At 34.1% G+C, this 19,548-nt stretch overlaps 2 protein-coding genes across 5 annotated transcripts; both read left to right on the top strand.

Moving 5' to 3' along the window:
- Positions 1-6,153: 6,153 nt before the first annotated feature.
- Positions 6,154-10,397, top strand: LOC112290120 (uncharacterized). Of its 4 annotated transcripts, none has more exons than XR_002972045.3 (11): positions 6,154-6,681; positions 6,878-7,119; positions 7,300-7,360; positions 7,559-7,607; positions 7,734-7,788; positions 8,104-8,191; positions 8,373-8,494; positions 8,655-8,780; positions 9,482-9,568; positions 9,708-9,856; positions 10,076-10,397. XR_002972045.3 is itself a non-coding variant. In XM_024536099.3 (11 exons), exons 1-11 carry the CDS (start codon positions 6,447-6,449, stop codon positions 10,133-10,135), a joined length of 1,281 nt encoding a protein of 426 aa, XP_024391867.1. In that variant the 5' UTR covers positions 6,230-6,446; the 3' UTR covers positions 10,136-10,397. The 4 variants fall into 4 exon arrangements, 1 of the variants encoding a protein (XP_024391867.1); XR_016505947.1 differs by having other exon boundaries at positions 6,230-6,681; positions 9,482-9,545; XR_016505945.1 differs by having other exon boundaries at positions 6,230-6,681; positions 9,475-9,545.
- Positions 10,398-12,365: 1,968 nt separating this feature from the next.
- LOC112290637 (protein transport protein SEC23 F) lies at positions 12,366-15,479 on the top strand. Its single transcript, XM_024537138.3, has 2 exons — positions 12,366-13,990; positions 14,122-15,479. Exons 1-2 carry the CDS (start codon positions 12,887-12,889, stop codon positions 15,355-15,357), a joined length of 2,340 nt encoding a protein of 779 aa, XP_024392906.1. The 5' UTR covers positions 12,366-12,886; the 3' UTR covers positions 15,358-15,479.
- Positions 15,480-19,548: the final 4,069 nt, after the last annotated feature.

Raw genomic sequence — 19,548 nt, 5'->3', positions numbered from 1 at the left:
CGTAGGCTTGGCCCCTTTTCTGTTTCTGAACAGATCAACCCAGTTGCATATCGGTTACATCTACCGGAGTCAATGAAGATCCATCCTGAATTCCACGTATCTCTTCTTGAACCATATAAGACAATGGATATACAAGGAAGAAGACAAATGCCATCGCCTCCTATAGAAGTAGATAATAATGAAGAATTTGAGGTGGAAGAGATATTAGACTCAAGGCGGCGTCGAAATAAGCTGGAATATCTTGTTCATTGGCGCGGATATGATATTAATGAACGCACATGGGAGCCATCCAAGAATCTAGCAAATGCATCAGCTAAAGTCAAAGTTTTTCATCAACGACATCCATCAAAACTAAGATGAAAATCTCTCTTATAAAAGAGACAAGATTGAGGCAAGATAACATTCAATTTCCTATCCTTGTTTGTAACTTCTTTACATTTGTGACGCTAATTAGATGGAGAGCCAACAACCAGCAGATTCAACTCAAGAACCTTCGTTTGTTGACCTGCCGGACGAGACATTACGATTGTCACAACCTTCAAGACAACGCAATCGAGATGAAGATCTTCAAGAATGACATGTTCTTCCTCGAACAGATGGTGAGATACAACGCGTTTGGTATCACAATTTGGGAAGGGACTGTCGATGTTTGGTGATTTTGCTAGAGGTAGGAACAACTCCTGATGGTGTTCCGAATATTCTATTCGAAGGAAGTTACGAAGGCCTCAATAATGATCAAATAACTGGGTGGTCTTCCCGCCCTGGTATGGGACACTACCGATGGTTGAGAGGCCCTATCAATCATCTTCGAATAGAACAGAGATCAGAGTATGTGGTGAATATAATTCGTCGCATCATAGATTTTCTCAACATATGATGACCGCTCCTCGTGGAACTCGTCTCTAGAAGGGGGGGTAATGTCACGGCCATAATCATGTAAGCTAATAAATACATATAGAAATAGGTAGAAGTAAGTAAAAGTAGATAAAAGTAAGTTAATTGTATAATATTTAATATAAAAGCTTCCTAGAAACTTCCTAGATACTGCTTTGACTTCATAGGTGTCTTTAATTGACTTTTTGGATTAGAAACGTGGTCAACAAGTTGGCCATGTGCCACACATGTTGTTAGCTTGAAGATCAAGCTAACTATGTGGCCCACACGTAAAAAAACTTGCCTTGTAAGTCAAGGCATGTGTCCTACAAAGTCAACACATATTGGAGGTCCTATAGAACGTCGCCATGTAGCCCCTAGTTAAATAGTATATATAGAGACAAGAGTGAAGGCTTCTTCACTCTTGTCAACTCCTTTCTTGCTTCTAGTCCAGGTTCAAGAGTCTTTAGTTTCTTGTCTTGTGGCAATAGCCATTCCAGTTTCCTTTTAATATACCTACTTGTTTATATTTGGACTTATTATATCGAGATAGCCTTTTGGTGTATATTTTTTTCTCATCGAGTCTTTGTCCTTGACAGTTATTTGTTATACAAATTAATTATGCCACATTGTTGAAAACTTTCTTAGAAGTTAGATGCATATTTTGTAAGTTAGACATATATCATGTAGTCTATGTAATTTTGACATGTAGCTTGTTAATTAGATTTTTAAAATGGAGGCAAGAGTGCAGTCTTTAAAAGTCTTATCAATACATTTCTTTTTTCTATTGTAATTTTCAAAGACTTTGGTTTTTTTGCCTTTTAAAAATATTCATTTTAATTTTATTTTATATATATTTATTTATTTATTTATCTTTTATTTATTTATTAATTTACATATTTATTTATATACTTTGAATTCTTATCATTGATATCAAATATATAATATAATAATATATATTATTTTTGAATTCTTAATTTTAATAGTAGAATTTAGATTTCGAAATTAATGCTTAGATTTCACCATATACACATAAATATATTCATACATTTATTATGTACATATATATATATATATATATATATATATATATTAATTAATTTTTTTATAATACAATCTTCTTTTAAACCAACTTAAATAAGCTTTGTTTTATTAAAAATAATTGACATAAATATATATATATATATATCATTTTTTTATTAATTATGAAATTTTTTTATACTTTGTTTGATGTCTTGTAAACATAAAATTTTAAAAATATATAGATCTTGATATAGATTTGATTTCTTATTGCAAATTTCATAAAAAAATATATATATTAATTTATATATTTTAAACTTTAATTTGTTTTAAAATTTTAATATTACAATAATTATACTTAAAGATATAATTTTATTCTAATTAAATAATTCAATCCTAAATCTACTTTGTATTAAAGAATTAGAATATAAATTTATTTTTAAATATTAAAAAATAATAAACATTATTTATTCAAAAAATATATAAACATGCATTTTCCAAACTCTCATTTTTAAAAATTACTTTCAAATTTGGAGTTTTATCAAGTATGAAAATGTTTTATTCTAATTTTTTAAAGAATAGAACTCTAGCATAAATTATAATAGGTCAAGATATTAATAAATAATAATATTTCGAATATTTTCAAATCATTGCAACTTAGAATATTAATTAACATAGAAGATTAGACAATGCTTGATACAATTTCATGTTAAAAAGATAGAAACTATGCATTACATTTACTAAACTTATTATATACAAAAAGTCAATTGAAATAAAATTTTAAAATTTTAAAAAATATTTTATTTTTTTTAAGATTAAACATACAAAAATTTATTACATTATATATATATATATATATATATATATATATATATATATATATATATTATCTACCTGAAGATATAGGTGAATTTGCATGATTCTTTTTAAATATATATATATATATATATATTCTTAAAAGAGATTAATTCTTATTTTTATTTTAAATTTTAGAAATTTTAATTGATATATTGTAAAAAATAAGTTAATTTTAGTATATCTCGTTTAATAAAATATTTTAAATTAAATAATTATATATTTTTAAAAATATTATATAATTAAATTATGATAACATATTTATTATATCTTAATAAAAAGCATATATTTAAACAATTTTTTATTTATTTCTACTACATATTTCATAATTTTATCTTTTTAAAATTTAATATATATATTTATATATATATATATATATATTTAATTATAAATTTAATGAATTTTTCATATAATTTATAGATCTTAAATAAAAAAAATTAAAAATATTATAATATTAAAAAATAAATAATATCTAAAAATAAATAAGATATGAACTTATAATTAAAAATAAAATAATATCTATTTTATATTATACATATTATGAATTGATTTAGTTTTAAATTTTTCTTTTTTATTTTGAAAAAGATATCCCTAAACTTAATTCTTTTTTTTGAAATTAGAATCTCTCACTTTAACTTAAAGACTTCAAAATTAGCCTCCAAGTCTATTGTAAACTTTTAAAAAATATGTATGTATGTATATAGGGAGTTGTTAAAGCCACATCTCCCTTTGCCATCTCATAATTGATTTCATCCATTCCTTGTTTCTATCTTCAATTTCCAATCCCTTGTCTTCTTGTCATTTTTTATTCCCTATCTCATGTTTACATTCATATCTCCATTCTCTTCTTTTGTTCCTTGTTCCATGTCTCTATTCATGAACTTCATTCCTTATCCCATATCAATGTTTTTGTCATTCATTTTTTGTCTCCTATCTCAAAATCCCTCCTCTCCTCTTCTTCCTCCACCTCTAGAAAGAAGCTTTTTGTAGTGCAATCTTTAAGAGGAAGTGGTAAAAGTAGAGATATTATAAGGCAAGGATTTTTATTTATTTATTTATTTATTTTTAATATAGTAATAAGTTTTTCTTATTATTATTATTACAAGGCCTCAACTATTATAGATCAATAAGGGGTTAGAAAATAAAAGGACATGAGGGAGAATGAACTGGTGTTGTATTCGATGAAGTTTGTTTGAGATTGCACTAGGCACCTAGTTTTGGAAGGTAAAATAGAAATTCCAACAACAAGGTCCTAACAGCTCTAATAAAATCCTAAAAAAACTCAAATTAAATCTTTGTAATATTAATTAGATTTTAATCAAATTCAAAAGATATCTTTAAAAAATTATTAAAGAATCATTAAGAATTTATAATTGAATCTTAAAGAAATATATGTAATAAAAATCAAAAATGAATCATAACGAAATTATAACATAATCTTAAATAAATCCTATTAAAATCCTAAATCAATGCTAAAACAAATCCTACTCTAATGCTAATCAAATCATATATTAAATTCTAATCAAAATTTAAAATAAATCTCAATCAAATCTCAATCAAATATTAATCAAATCTTAATAAAATTCCAAAACAAATTCTACTAAAATCTTAATTAAATAAAATCCTATTCAAATCCTAATAAAATTCTCACCAAATACTAAACCTTAAATCAAATCCTAATCAAATCTTAAAATAAACTATATTTAAATCTTAATAAAATCTTAATAAAATCTTAACCAAACTATTAATCAATTCTATAGGAAATTGAAACTCTAATAATTAATAATCTAACCATTCATTTCAACTTAAAATCTTCATGCCTATCAATTATTAAGTTGAAAGCAAGTACAACCAATTTGAAAAAGATCAAATTTATCAAATAGAAGATAAACTCTAAAATCTGCTTAGGTCTTGGTTGGCCTCTTTTTCCAACCTTGGTGCCAATGTCCTAGTACTTATATTTAGAAATTATATTATTCAATTAATTTTAAACTTTAAAAATTTATTTAAAATCAAATCAACTACTACTATGAAATGTTTTAATTCAATCCAATTAGCAAATTATTGCATATCTTAGAAATCTTTATTGGTCCTTTAAATTCTAATTCTTGAGATTCCAATATGTTTGAATTTTAATAACCTTTAAATAAATTATTAAATCAAGTTCAAACTTACAATAAACATTTAACATAATATTCATCACACAATCACAAAATTTTATCCATAGATCATCTTCCAATTTCAAATAATTCTCTAAAATATGAATTCTTTATATTTTTCAAAATCCAAAGTCATCTTTGAAATAACCCTAACTTTGCAAATCCTTTATAAAGTCAATACAAACTCAAATCACTCAAAATTGTTGTCAAAGAACCTTTCATAAGTATCTTTTCAATCTCCAATCTCTAATCAACCAAAGAATCATGAAATTATTGTAAGTGAGCAATTTTATGCCCTTAGATTTGATTTCAATCTAGGTTCATAAATGGTCCTCTTCATGTACAAATTCTTAATTTCTTAAGGTAATTTTTGCTAAAAACTACTCTTAATTTCTTCCTAAAGATGTCTAAATCAATTATTTTTCTTATGTACTTTGATTTGCCTCATTTATGGCCATTCAAAGTGAGTAGAAGTTATTTTTATAAAAATGCAATGTTAGTACTTATTATTTTTTACTACTTTCTTATCTATTATCTATGTTTCTATAATAATTTGCTATAATAATTTCACTTAAGCTCTACTATAATATAATCTTTCACTTCATGACTATATTACAATACAACACCAATGCCCATTCCAAGTTGGAAATGGAAACTAGAGGATGGGGAGTTGGGATAGGGAACATGGAACTAAAGAAGGGAATGGAGATAAGAAATATGGAATATAGAACTAAGAAAGGGAATGGGGACATAGGATTGGAAATAAGAGATAAAGATAGGGGATGGATGGAATCAATCATGAAATGGCAAGGAAGTGTGGCTTTAAGAACATTGAAGTGTAGCAAAATACAAAAAAAAAAAAAAAAAACAAAAAAAAACAAAACAAAAAACAAAAAATCTATGATAGATTAATAGAGAATGTTAAGAACTTAGTTCTCCATACTAAGTCTTTTTCTTACTTTCCATAATTTCCAAAGACTACAACAAGGTACATGAGCAGTTACTCTCATGCAATAGAATAAACAAATCTGAGATAGATGAAGAGAGATTTTATTTGCCTAAAACATGACTAGAATGTAGAACTACATGAAGGTTAGAAAGTTGACTGTTCTGTCCTTGCACAAGACGAAGTGCGAAACAGACCAATGCAGTAGATGAAGTCAAAGTTGCATCAGTAGTACATTTGGTTTTGAGGGGCATGGCTGGCAATGTGGTGAAAGAGTTGAGTTGAGTTGAGTTGAAAATAATGCCTCCAGCTCAGCAATGGCTCCTCCTCGCTCACTGTTGCTGCTTTTGTTCCAAGTCCACATTCCTGCAAAGCCTGGAGCCCCATTTCATGCACCCCCCCCCTCCCTTTAAAAAAAAGGCAAGACCTTCGTGTTGTAGACTGTAGGGAATCTTTGTTAAGGTTTGTGTATGCATTTGTGGGGTTGCGCCTTACTGTGTTTGCAACCACTATTTGTGGGTTCAATTCAGAGGGTGGAGGAAGGGGAAAGGAAGGAGGGATTTTGATGATTTTGCTTTGAAGGGCAGGCGTTGATGGTGGTGGAGGTGGAGGTGGACATGGAGCAGCAGGGTGTGTCTCCAAAGGCATCGACCACAATGGTGGAGGTGGTGGCAGTGCCAGACTCTCCCCCACATGCCACACCTGCCTGTGATCCCTTGCAATGCCTTACCTCCCTCTGTCGCTCGCTTTTGCTTTCTGGGTCCCTCAATCTGCCCTCGCATTTTTGTCAAGGGCTGCTGCAGCAGTCAGGCGGTGACTATGCAGCAAGTACGCAGCTGATCCCCTTGACTTGTTTCGTTTCTCGACTTCTTCTTCTTCTTTCCGTGTAGAATCTGTGTAGTAACTTTAATAATTGTGTTTTGCTTATGCTCTAACATGCGATGGCCTGGAGTATCTTCATTCCTGTCAGTGTGGAAAAATATAGGGTTTCTAGAGTTTGGATATTAATGCAATTTTTTTGCAGACACGGGTGGAGACGTGGGTTTCTCCTTGTTATCAAATGAGATTGAGGATACCATTATTGAGGGCATGCCCGTGGACCCCTTGTACGTGCATCTAGCTGCGGCCTTGTACAGATGGATCTGTACGAGGCGCTTCCCACGCAATATGGCGCCCATAGAAGGAATCAAGGAGGATGAATCCTGGAAGTCTCGGCTGGATGCCTGGAATGAAACAGTTGTCACACACGGCTCTGCGCTACTTGAGGTGATCGATACTGCTCAACCCAAACTTTCATGTTTCTCAAGTCCTGCAATTAAGGCAAGATTACATCTTGTCTTCTGGTTCAGCGATTGGTAGTACTCGTTCACCAATTGCTGATTTGATCATGAGTAATATCTGCTATGTTTCTGGACGCTTGAATCTTGTTGGTCATTGGTGTTTCAGCTGTGGCAAGGGATCGCATTGAAGCTTGATGTGCAGGAGCCCTGGTCCTCTGTACTTAAAGGCGAGTTTCTTCCTTTGCCCTATTCTTCCTTATCCTACAGGGTTACAGACGCAGAAAACCTCCAGGGTGGTCACTATTAGTTTGTGCAAAGCGCTTGGTCCCTCTGTGTCGTGATATGGGGAAATTTCGTTTATTATACTAGGTGATGATGGAATTACAGCTTCCAGACATGACATTGGAGTTTGTAATTTGCTGCAGATGGGAGGAAAAGCGTCGAAGGCCGTTGTGCGACTGACGCGTACAGGAGGTACGAGTGGAAATTGCCTGTTAGCTCGCTGGTGATGTGCTTAACGTTAAGGTTTTCATTCTAGATTATAATCTTTGGATTTTGTAGCATATCATATTTTTGATGTGAAAACAATGCGCTTCGCAGTTTGTCGCCTGGTTGTTTGATGCTAGTGAACGAGAGCTTTCTCCTTCAAATCAAGGTTTTGATCTTCATAGCCCTCGGACTTTCTGTGTCATATGAGATTGACGCATAGCCTTCTTAGTCTTGATTCGTATGTCTCTTGGTTCTTTCACTTTGATGTGCCGGACATAAGTTACGGAAAGGTGTTGGATAGCGTTGCTTCTTTATCTCTCTAGTTAGCTAACTAGCATTGCTTGTTTCAACTGGGGAATGTTTCGCATGTACGTTTTCGTTTGCAAAAACGAGATAAAACACGATCTAGATTATGCTCAATTTGTGATAGAATTCTTGATAGAACCTGCGTCGGTGTACTTAAGCTCGTTTAGGGTTTCAGGAAGTTCATCGGTATCCAACTTTCCAAATCATGATCGAGACAGAAGGACTATTGAAAGTCTTACCCGGAGTGGAGTCCATTAGTGAAGGTACAATCCAACTCCTCCATTCAAGGTCCCAAATTCTCCAGAAGCACTGCTTTGTTTCTGATCTTTGCTATACCCTGACTTGGAATATTTAGCGGTTGTTGCGCTGGTGCTAAGGAAGACATCTCCAGCATATTTAGAAGTCTTCTGTCTCAAGTTCCTCCGCTTGCATCTCTTGTGACAGGTGTTCAGATTTACAGAAAATTTTACTCTTGCTCGAAAGAGCAAACATATGGGGTGTTGGGCATTCATGTGGTTCGCCCTGCGCAGAGAGATCCTGCTGATCTTTTATCTGACATCCTCAACGTATGTCTGCTTCCCTCCATTGTAACATTGAATCTGTGAGATTTCGAGATTTTCCTTATGGAGCTTAGGTTCTTTCTTTCAAGTTGCTAGATAAGATTACATGAATACATTGTTAGGAGTAGGTCTGGATATGTTTCCCTCATCTATGATGGTATTGCAGACCCTTGGAATAGATGGAGTGAGAGTCTTACTAGGTATGCGAACTACGAACGGCACACTGAAGGAGGCTCTGCCACCTCCGAAATCTCTGCTGGCTGATTCATTCTCAGCTCTGCAAAATCCAGATGTAAGACTTTTGGTTGTTTTCCTTTACTATGTCTCTTCTTATGGGATGATTGATTAGAAATCAGTGACGTTGCATATTGCTGTCCCCATTAATGCCCTAATACCCTTATGGAATGTTCTACTGGTGTTTGTTTGCAAGATAGGTTTAGGTTTTGGGTCTTTTTTTCATTTATTTTGCAAGAGGAAGAGCCTCCAACTTTCGAGTAGCCATAAGAGGTTTAGCCAGCACATCTTTTCAAACAACTGAAGAGCTTGCTTTTAGCTGGTAGTGCAGGTGTAAAGTTTAATAGATGACGTCTAACAGGATTATAACTAATGCATCCAATCTAACATGATCACTGGACGAACACAGTAGTTTTAATTTGTCCATTGTATCTGCAAGAGAAGGGCACAATACTGAGATCGCTAACTGAGAGACAGTCCACCCTATAGTTACTGCAAAAACCTACCACCCCTCATACTTTAGGCGTTGAATATTTGCTCGCATGTGTAGGTCTTTGCTACCAAATCATATTCAGATTTCACATCGTAGTAGTTCAGATTAAAATCAGGCTTCATGTAGCTGCAGCATGTGCACCAGACAGTTCCAACAGTGTCTGTTAACGCCTGTTGCTCTGATATGTAAAACTCGTGACTGCATAATTGTGTAATTCGTGTCGACCAAGTTGAAAAGTGGGAGATTGGGAGGGCTGGAGATTGCAGGCTGCCGGATATCCGTAGGAGCTCGAGCGCTTGCAAAGCATGCACCCCGCAGTCTTGATGGCTGGTGGGGAAGTATATCTGGGACTGGTGTGGTTTTCTACTTCTTGTTACAGTAGTGTACGTTTTTATACGTGTAGTTTCCTGTATACTATTTCCTGCACGAGGGTTAAAATTGCTGGTAGAAACGTAATCCTAAACTCCTGGATTCTTGTTTGTGCAAGTGCAGAAGCTGCGAAAAATAAGCTCGCAGAGACGACAATGCATCGCTTGATGAAGCACGCAGTATGGATCAACATTCATCTGGCTCCAATTCCTGTTTTAGAAATACGTGTGGCAGACGGCTATGGTGCACGTTGGCTGGCTGATGGTAGCAAGGTAACATTTTCTCACAGCCTCTTTGAAAGGACCCAGCTATTCGATACATGAGTCAAGGAATTTATTAATTTTGAGATCAGCCCACATAATCTACTGGTGCTCAAGCATTGTTCAGATAGTGACTGATAATCCTGTTGGTTTCACGTATTCAAGTGCTGTATATATTGAGTACAAAGGGTAGGCTCTCACCACCACTCTTGTTGGATGCTTGAACCACAGTTCCGCGGATTTTTAGAACCTCCCATGGAAGAAGGACACATGGTGAACTGGAGGCATTGAATAGTTTCGGGGTTTTGTTGAATGTTAGGTGTTCCTATGATGTAATTAGTTGAGTCAGTATTCTGTCATTGTGGCTGCTCCGATCAGTAGTTGATTGATTAGCGTAGGTTTATTCTTATTTTATGGGATGTGAGAATAGAAACTGTAGCTGTATGTAGGAAATTGCAGCAATGTGATTGATTAAAAGTGTCACGTGGGATTTTACAGCATGGTTTTAAAAAACGTTATTGAATATGAAAGGTGAAATGATGGTTTTTGTATATATCAACAATTTTCGCATGATATCTTTGTTCTTTTGACTAATTCGTGTTGAGAATACTGTTCACATTCAGAATTAATCATTTATTTTGCAAAATATAATTTATAATTAGTACGGATTCTTGGTGCACCTTAGCTCTTCATCTAAAATGTTCATGTTTGGTGTTTTTTTGTTTTTGTTTTTGTTTTTATATTTTGATCAGTTCTGTATTTCAATAGATAAGGTTAAATAGCCATACTTGAGTTAGCTTGTTATGCATTACAGCGAATGAATGTTAAAATATACTTTTTATTGTTGGAAATGGCTAAATGAGCGTTGAAGATCCTCAACCTAGAATCCAAGTCAACTCTCTGAAACATTTTTCTTGATTTCTCATTGCCGTTCTCGAATTTGATGCAACTCCAGAATTCTCTAAATGTATTATCACAATTGAACAGTTGAAAATTAGCATTAAGCTTCACGTCAAATACTGTTAGAAAGTTGGTTCTTGACCAGTGACCATCATGGAATCATTTGCATATCGTAGAGAATCCTTTGTTTTATTTTTTATTTCTACTTACTTAAGACGGGGTTTTCATCGGTTTGTTTCCTTTTTTATTTTATATTTTAGTGGTTATTTTGCTGTAATCTTTTCTCTCTTTTTTTTTTTTTCTGTTTTAATTTTTTTTTCTTTTCTTTATCTCCTCTCTCTTTCTTAAGGATCAAAGACAAACAAAATCTTTGAATACTAATGTTTCAAACAAAGACACAATATAAGTTGTATATCATCTTATATTGCCCTGAATTTGATTTTGATTTTTGGTTTTTTAATTTTCAAATAGGGTAGGTACATTTTGAATGCATATATCATTTTCCGGAATGTTTATTCTACTTGCACTACATACTCAAATACTACACAAGTAACTAGATGTTGATTTTTATCTTAAATTGGAAAAGAAAAAAAAAATGTGTATGGTAAGAATGACCTCTTGTGATTCCCCTATTAACATTAAACTTCACAATTAAAATTATTTAAAAAAAAACCAAAGCTTATTTTTATATAGTAAGAAGTTTTAATTCAATTTTTTTTAATGTAAACTAAAGACTGAAAATCCTTTTATGGGAGCTTAGAACACATTATAGAAAACAGTCAAACATGACTACAATTTACCATGTATTTTTTGAAGTTTATTATTTTATTTTTATTATTTTTATTATTTATTTAAAATTTTAAATTCAATTTTTTTTATGGATTTGTAAGGAGTTTATTTTATTTCTATAAAATAATTTCTCAAGTACTCATGCATCCAAAAATCTTATTACACCTATATTTTCCACGTGTTATAATGCTAATTACTCATACTATCATACAACAATGTTGTCAAAAATAATTACTGAGTGACCTATCATAAAATTGTGAAAACCAAAAATCAAAAATCAAAATCAAATTAAAAAAGACCACAAAACTAAACAAGATGTGTAGACATAGGCATATGATTTTGAATAGGAGAATGTGAAGAATGAGAAAAAAACATGTAATCAACTTGTACCTTAGGAAAAATGAGATGTTTCCAATAGACATTCATCTTATTCAAAGATTTGAGTTTGTCTAAAATCTATTGTCTTTCCCATTTACTTTGTTACTTTGTTCTGAATAGAAAGAATTTCGACATCAATAATAAATAATCAATAATGATAATAATAAGAGTAATACAATGTAATCAAAACACTTGGTGAAAAATAAGAAGGAATCTGAATGGAGCGAGAGCAGCGTTGGTTGGGTCTAATGGGGGGTGACGTGGGCCAGAAGGGTGGGGTTGGGGAGTCTTGCGACCGATCCCAGGTCATCCGTGTGGCGGTTTGCACGCCCAGTCAGATTCGGACACCTCAGCATCATGGAGCTGAGTTGGACAATACGTAGCATGCCCGACCCAACGCCACGAGAAGTCCAGCTCAAGGGCAGCCCAGCCACCCCCCCCCCCCCCCCCTCCTGGTGAGACCGGGCATATCGGAGCCCTGTCCCGGCTCCTCCCGAGCCCGTGCCCGTTCCGTGTGTGTGTGTGTGTGTGTGTGTGTGAGAGAGAGAGAGAGAGAGAGAGAGAGCAAGTCCGTCTGTGTGCATGGCTGTGTGATTGAGTGTCTTGCTTCGTTCGTTCGTTCTTTCGTTCGTCCATCTGGTTGTCTGGCTCTCTCTCGAGCAGGCTCACAGAGTGTGAGTCTCTGCTGCTGCTGGTGCCTTGCTCTGTTGTTGCGTTGCTTTGGCTCGCTGGCCATGAAGCCCCACTTCGGCTCCTGTCTTTTAGGCTTTGTGTTTCTGTTGCATGAAGTCGGTCTTGTGGGTGTGCGCATTAAGTAAACGGGGTAGCGAGAGAGAGAGAGAGAGGGGTCAGAGAGCCAGGGAGAGAGAGCGAGAGAGTCAGAGAGGGGTCGCTAGGTGTTGGGAGGAGAACAAGAGGTTTTGTGGTTTGGTGGCTTAGTGAGTTATTATCGTCGCTCGCCCAGCGGGGGTGTCGATGGCAGAATTTTTTGCGGAGGTGGAAGCGGCAACAGGGGTGCGCATGCCCTGGAATGCGTGGCCCAACACCCAGATCGAAGCAGCCAAGTGCGCTGTGCCCTTTGCGGCCGTCGTGACGCCATTGCATCATGGAGGAGGCGCAGACAGCACTGCCCCACCGGTGAATGTGCTACCCTACCCTCCGCTTCGATGCAAAACATGTCGAGCTGTTTTGAATCCCTTTTGTCGTGTGGATTTTGACGCCAAGATCTGGATCTGCCCCTTCTGCTACCAACGCTGCCACTTCCCCTCACACTATGCCTCTATCTCGCTCAACAATCAGCCGGGCGAGCTCTACCCGCAATGTGCCAGCGTCGAGTACAAGATGGCCGGGGAGGCTGGATTGCCGCCCGTGTTCCTGTTCCTGCTGGACACATGCTTAATCGAGGAGGAGCTGGGCTACTTGAAGGCGTCTCTCTCGCAGGCGCTTACGCTGGTACCGGAGAATTCATTGGTAGGGCTCATTACGTTCGGGGCTCAGGTGCATGTGCACGAGCTAGGGTTTTCGGAGTGCCCCAAGTCGTACATATTTCGAGGCGCTAAGGATGTTACCAAGGAACAAATCCTTGAGCAGCTTGGTCTAACTAATCGTGCGGCAGGAGGGTTGCAACGGGGGGCACCTCCTCCGCCTGTGGGTGTGATTGCCGGAATAGGTGAAGGCATCTCGGCTTCGAGTGTGAACAGGTTTTTGCTCCCGGCATCTGACTGTGAATTCACGTTGAATACTCTGCTGGATGAGCTCCAAAAGGATGCGTGGCCTTTTCCGTCGGACCAAAGGGCTGCACGGTGCACGGGGACCGCGCTGACTGTGGCGACTGGACTTCTCGGTGCGTGTGTCCCAGGTACTGGGGCTCGAATCATGGCTTTTGTAGGAGGGCCGTGCACTGTGGGATCGGGAACCATTGTTTCCAAAGAACTTTCCGATCCCATTCGGTCGCACAAGGATATTGACAAGGACACTGTGCCATTTTACCATAAGGCTGTCAAATTTTACGAGGGATTAGCGAAGCAGCTGGTGACACAGGGGCACGTGCTGGATGTTTTCGCATCTGCTCTTGATCAAGTACGTCTCTTTCTTTGTTCCTTCAGCTTGATGGTCCTGAATTTTTCTTCTACGTGCTGTTCTATCGGCAATATTTTCGAAGTGTATGGTATTTGTCCTATCTTGATATTAATAAGTGGCGCTCAATTCAGGTTGGGGTAGCAGAGATGAAAGTGGCTATTGAGAAGACTGGCGGTTTAGTTGTCTTATCTGAAAGTTTTGGCCATCCTGTATTCAAGGACTCCTTGAAACGGGTGTTTGAAACCGGGGATCACGCACTTCAGTTGTCATTCAATGGCATTTTTGAGGTTAGTTGCTCTAAGGAGATCAAGGTCCAGGGGGTTATTGGTCCTTGTGCATCATTGGAGAAGAAGGGAACGTCTTGTTCGGACACTGCGATTGGTCAGGGGAACACCACAGCTTGGAAATTGAGCGGCTTGGATCGGAGTACAACGTTGGCTGTGTTTTATGATATCAATCCATCGTCACAATCTGGGCCCACTACAGCAATCGGTCAGCAATTTTTCCTTCAGTTTCTAACTTTTTATCAGCACTACGAAGGAGATATGCGGCTCCGTGCCACTACTATTACGAGGAAATGGGTTGAAGCGGGTACTCCAGGTGGAGTGGAAGAGCTAGTTGGAAGCTTCGATCAAGAAGCTGCTGCTGTGGTCATGGCTCGACTGGCTTCTCACAAAATGGAAACGGAAGATGGGTTCGATGCGACGCGGTGGCTTGACCGATCTCTCATTCGTTTAGCGTCGAAGTTCGGGGATTACAGAAAAGACGACGCTCATTCTTTCAACTTCGCTCCTAATATTGCGATATTTCCTCAGTTTATGTTTAATTTGCGACGGTCTCAATTTGTACAAGTCTTCAACAACAGCCCCGATGAAACGGCTTATTTTCGAATGGTTTTGCATCGAGAAACTGTAACAAACTCTTTAGTCATGATCCAACCATCTCTTCTATCCTACTCGTTCAATTCACCTCCAGAGCCTGCACTGCTGGATGTGGCATCCATTGCTGCTGACCGGATCCTCCTATTAGATGCATACTTCAGTGTAGTTGTTTTTCACGGGATGACAATAGCGCAATGGAGAAATGCAGGCTACCACAAGCACGAAGAACATACGGCATTTGCCCAGCTGCTCCAAGCGCCGCAAGATGATGCACAAGCTATCATAAAGGAGCGGTTCCCTGTACCAAGGTTAGTTGTATGTGACCAATATGGGTCGCAAGCTCGTTTCTTACTTGCGAAATTGAATCCTTCAGCTACATATAATTCGGCCAATGGACCTGCCCCTGGTGGCGACATTATTTTCACTGATGATGTTAGTTTGCAAGTGTTCATGGAGCACTTGAAAAGGCTGGCTGTGCAAAACTAGTACCTATACTACATTCTTTTTCCTCCATCATCTAGTTGTGCTGTGGTGGACTCTACTTGATCAATAAAATACGGCCCATGTACCCTATTATTTTAGGGGCCGCATCTGTGTCAGTTGCTCTACTCAATCGTGTCGCGTTGGTTACGAGATGGGAAGCAATGGGTAGCACTAGGGTCAAACCCTAAACCCACAACATCATGTCTATATGACACTCCATTCCATGAAGTTATGAGCTCTGTATCAGTACTGGACTCCCTTCTTGCCTACGCTTTCCACTTAGGCTTTTTATACTGGGTCGGCACGAATATGAATTCAATCTTCCTTCTGGACCTTTTACTATCTGATCAGTCAAAGGTACTGCGTGGACTTCGTCTCATCAGACCCGACTGCTGAGACCCTGATTGTTGCAGTGGTCTCAGTTGAAGTGAAGCTGTTGTGTTGGAAGTTATGACGCAAGTGGAAGTACCTTCTTAGTCGTGACTGGAGATGCTTATTTTCGCCCATTAAACTTAAGTTGTAGTTTGATTTTGGAGTCTATGCTTGGCCACAAGAGAGTTGAAGATGGAGTTGGAAGGAAGAGGGCATGGATTATCATTGACCCTTCTGTCAAGCATACAATTTTCTCAACAAGCCCTCTTTGAGACAATAACAAGCTCTCTCTACTACTAGTTATTTTCAACGACACTAAAATTGGAAAATTTAGGGTAGCAAATATATACGCAATGAGAGAGGTGGAGTGTGGAACATGATGTTTGTACGTTTATATTTTCGTTTTTTCCTTTTCTTTTTCTTATTAAATCAATTTTGGGTGAATTATGAAAGGAGATTGGAACATAATTGTATGCATGCAGCATAGATTCTTAAAATTTTATCAATTTTATTTTAGTCTTTATATAATCAAGAAGTAAAAAGAACCATCCAAAATATTTGGAAGAAAAATGGAAATGTACACTTTACAATTGAATTAAGGAAATAAAAGAAAGAAAGAAAAAAGAACATTAGATCTTATTGGTATATTTTATGAGAGAAACTTCGTTAATAAAAAAAGAAGAATCACTAAAAAGAAAAAAATCATAATAATCTTTTTTTATACTTGATTTGGATTTCTTGATATATATATGTGTAAATAGAATTTAGAAAAGACAATACTTCATATTTAATTAAGACCAAAGAAAAAAAAAAAAAAAAAAAAAAAAAGAAATTTAGGACTATAATTAAATAGACAACTAAAAAGGGCTTCTAATTAAAAGAATCTTTAAAGAAATATAATCAAAGGTAAGAAATCTAACTATAAAATAGTTGGAGTACAAAAAATAGAAAAATCTCAAGAGACACCTTAGAGAAAGCTAAAATGTAGTATGGCTTCTTAAAATTAAATCTAAGCTACGAAATATTACTAATATATGTGAAATATATACATATATATATATATATATATATATATATCAAAGAACAACTTATAATAAATGATTTATATAAGTTAATCAATAACATTGGCCATTGTAAAGCACAAGGATTATATCTTATTGAAATACAACTCTTTAAAACCTTTTAATCTATTGTGTCTATTGATTCAAAATATCCTTAAATAAAAAGGTTCTTCCTAAATTCATTGTCAAATGCCTCATTTCTATTTTGCTTGAACTAAAAGAAAAAGAACTATTTAACAATCATAAATTTTTGATAATAGATACTATATATGAGATTATTATAAAGATCTTTCAATTGAAAATTTAAATAGTTTTATTTTAAATAATAGACAAAGGCCAAAAAAAATAATATCTTAAATATATACTTTATAAAATAGTATTAGTCTATGAATTAATATAATATAAAAAATCTTCTAAGCAAAATCTTGTACTTCTAAAACTAAAATTCAACACATATTATAATATCTTTTGAAGTATGTATTTAAGGCTATAGAAGTACTTGGCTTTGATCTAGAATATATGTAGAATAATATCATTATTCTTTGATTGAACAAAATTATTGGTCAAAATTAATAAAAATTTTATTCTAATCTAAAAAGATGTTTAAGAATATTTATTTTATTTTATTGACAATATTTGTCTTTTAGAATCAAAATGTGGACATTATTGGAAATTACAATTTGGCTTTGCCCAATGCACAAGTTTGACGTTGTAAGCCTATCTTCTTTTGGTTGCTTTTAGATTTTTGCATGTTTAACATCAATAACTGCAAAATAGTTTTTTCAGCATAAATAGAGAGTTTGAATTTTAAACTAGATTAAGATCATTGTTGTGTGTAATATGAAAATACATAATTATACCTTGAGTAATGGTATTGATCTCTTCTTTGATAATGATAGAATTATTGTTGATGATTAAGGTGTTCATAGCAACTCTATCTCATCTACAACTCTAGCAATCATAGGTAATGTCTCTACTCAAAACATTGATAATATGGGCAAAAATCAAAATCCTAAATAGACAAACAAATGATATCTATTCTTGTTGGATCCACATTTATTTATTTGTTGTAAGAAAAATCAATACTTAAAATTTATTTTAATTTTATTTTAATTTTATTAATATTAATTATACAAGAAACAAGGCTATTAATTTACAACTTGGAAACAAATTTTGTTCAAATAAGTATTATCAATTAATCAAGGAATATTACTTAAAAGATATAAATTATGCTTGATATCTCTCTCTCTCTCTCTCTCTCTCTCTCTCTCTATCTATCTATCTATATATATATATATATATATATATACATATATGTATTTAATTTTTTAAAATTTAATCTTACAGTGCCAAACTTATAATTTAATTTAATTAAAAAATTTTATGGATATTAATAAAATCCAAATTTTTGTTCTAAATCAGAATAAAAATAAGCTTTTGTCTTTATATGCTGATGAAGAAATAATCTTGCATTATTACTAAGGCCAATGCTTGCATATTGAGATGGAACAAAGTTTTTATAAAAATCTTCACTCATTCCTTTATTCTTTAAATTAGCAATTTCAACAATGTAGAATCTTAAATAGAGCTATTTTTCTCCCAAATCTATCTATAAATTAGAAATCATAAGATTGCATGACTTAATTTAAATTAAAAATCTTATATAACTTATAAAATTTCTATTGACTAAGGTTGTAACTTAAGCAAGGTACATATTTACATACATACATATATATATATATATACACACACACACACACACACACATCTATATATATATATATATATATACACATACTAGCAAAAATCTATGTTATTGGGTACTGCAATCTTTGACATTGCCATCTATCCATTTCTTTGTTCATCCAAGTTCATCCATATTTCGCTAATGAGAAGACTTCTATATGTCTTTATCTTATAACTAAGTTGTTATCACCATCATCATCACCATCATTTGTATAATCTTAAAATTTATTTTATTCTTTATAATGGAATAGAATGAATATCTTAGAATTACAAATAAAATTTATTGTTTGATAAAAATATTATTTATATGCAAGTAAATAAACCAATATTGGAACTAGGGTATTTTATAATAATTCTAATTAATATTAATAATATAAAAATTGAATCTTTTAGATTCAAAAAATGCTTTTAACACTTTATTAATAATGTGGATGTTTAAAACTTTGTTGTTTAAATTTCAAACCTTTTAATTTTTTAAAAGTATAGAATCAAGAAAATTTAAGCTCCAAAACAAATAATAAAGTAGAAGCTTAATTAACATCAAATGATAATAAATGTATATACATTTGAAACAATATTTTAAACATAAAATGACATTTTTAAAACATATAGACATGTAAACAAATGCATCAAATGTAATCCTTCAAATAACCTTTCATTTTGTCACAAAAAACCTTTTATAGATAGAAAAAAATCAACTATTATTGTAGTTACTTGTATCAAGAATTTTGCTACTAAACTACAAATAATGGAATTAGAAAAATTAAAGACATATAATGTAAGAATCCTAAGATTTTTCAAGATGAGAAATCACAAAAAAATAAAAAACAGAAATATACTATTTAATATTATAATACTATTACAAAAAATATTTTAATTCAGCTAATACTCATCCTTATATAAATGTCAATTAAATCTATTATTTATAATTGTGTAGGGAAGTATAGTATTAGAGACAAGAAAACAACTATAATTTATGTTTTAATACCAATAAAAGTTGCACATTTGTAAGATG

Source organism: Physcomitrium patens, chromosome 13 (assembly GCF_059467195.1).
Source record: "Physcomitrium patens ecotype Gransden chromosome 13, ASM5946719v1, whole genome shotgun sequence".
Lineage (NCBI taxonomy): Eukaryota > Viridiplantae > Streptophyta > Bryopsida > Funariales > Funariaceae > Physcomitrium > Physcomitrium patens.
The sequence above is the reverse complement of the archived record's forward strand: the minus strand, read 5'-3'. Positions and strand labels throughout refer to the sequence as shown.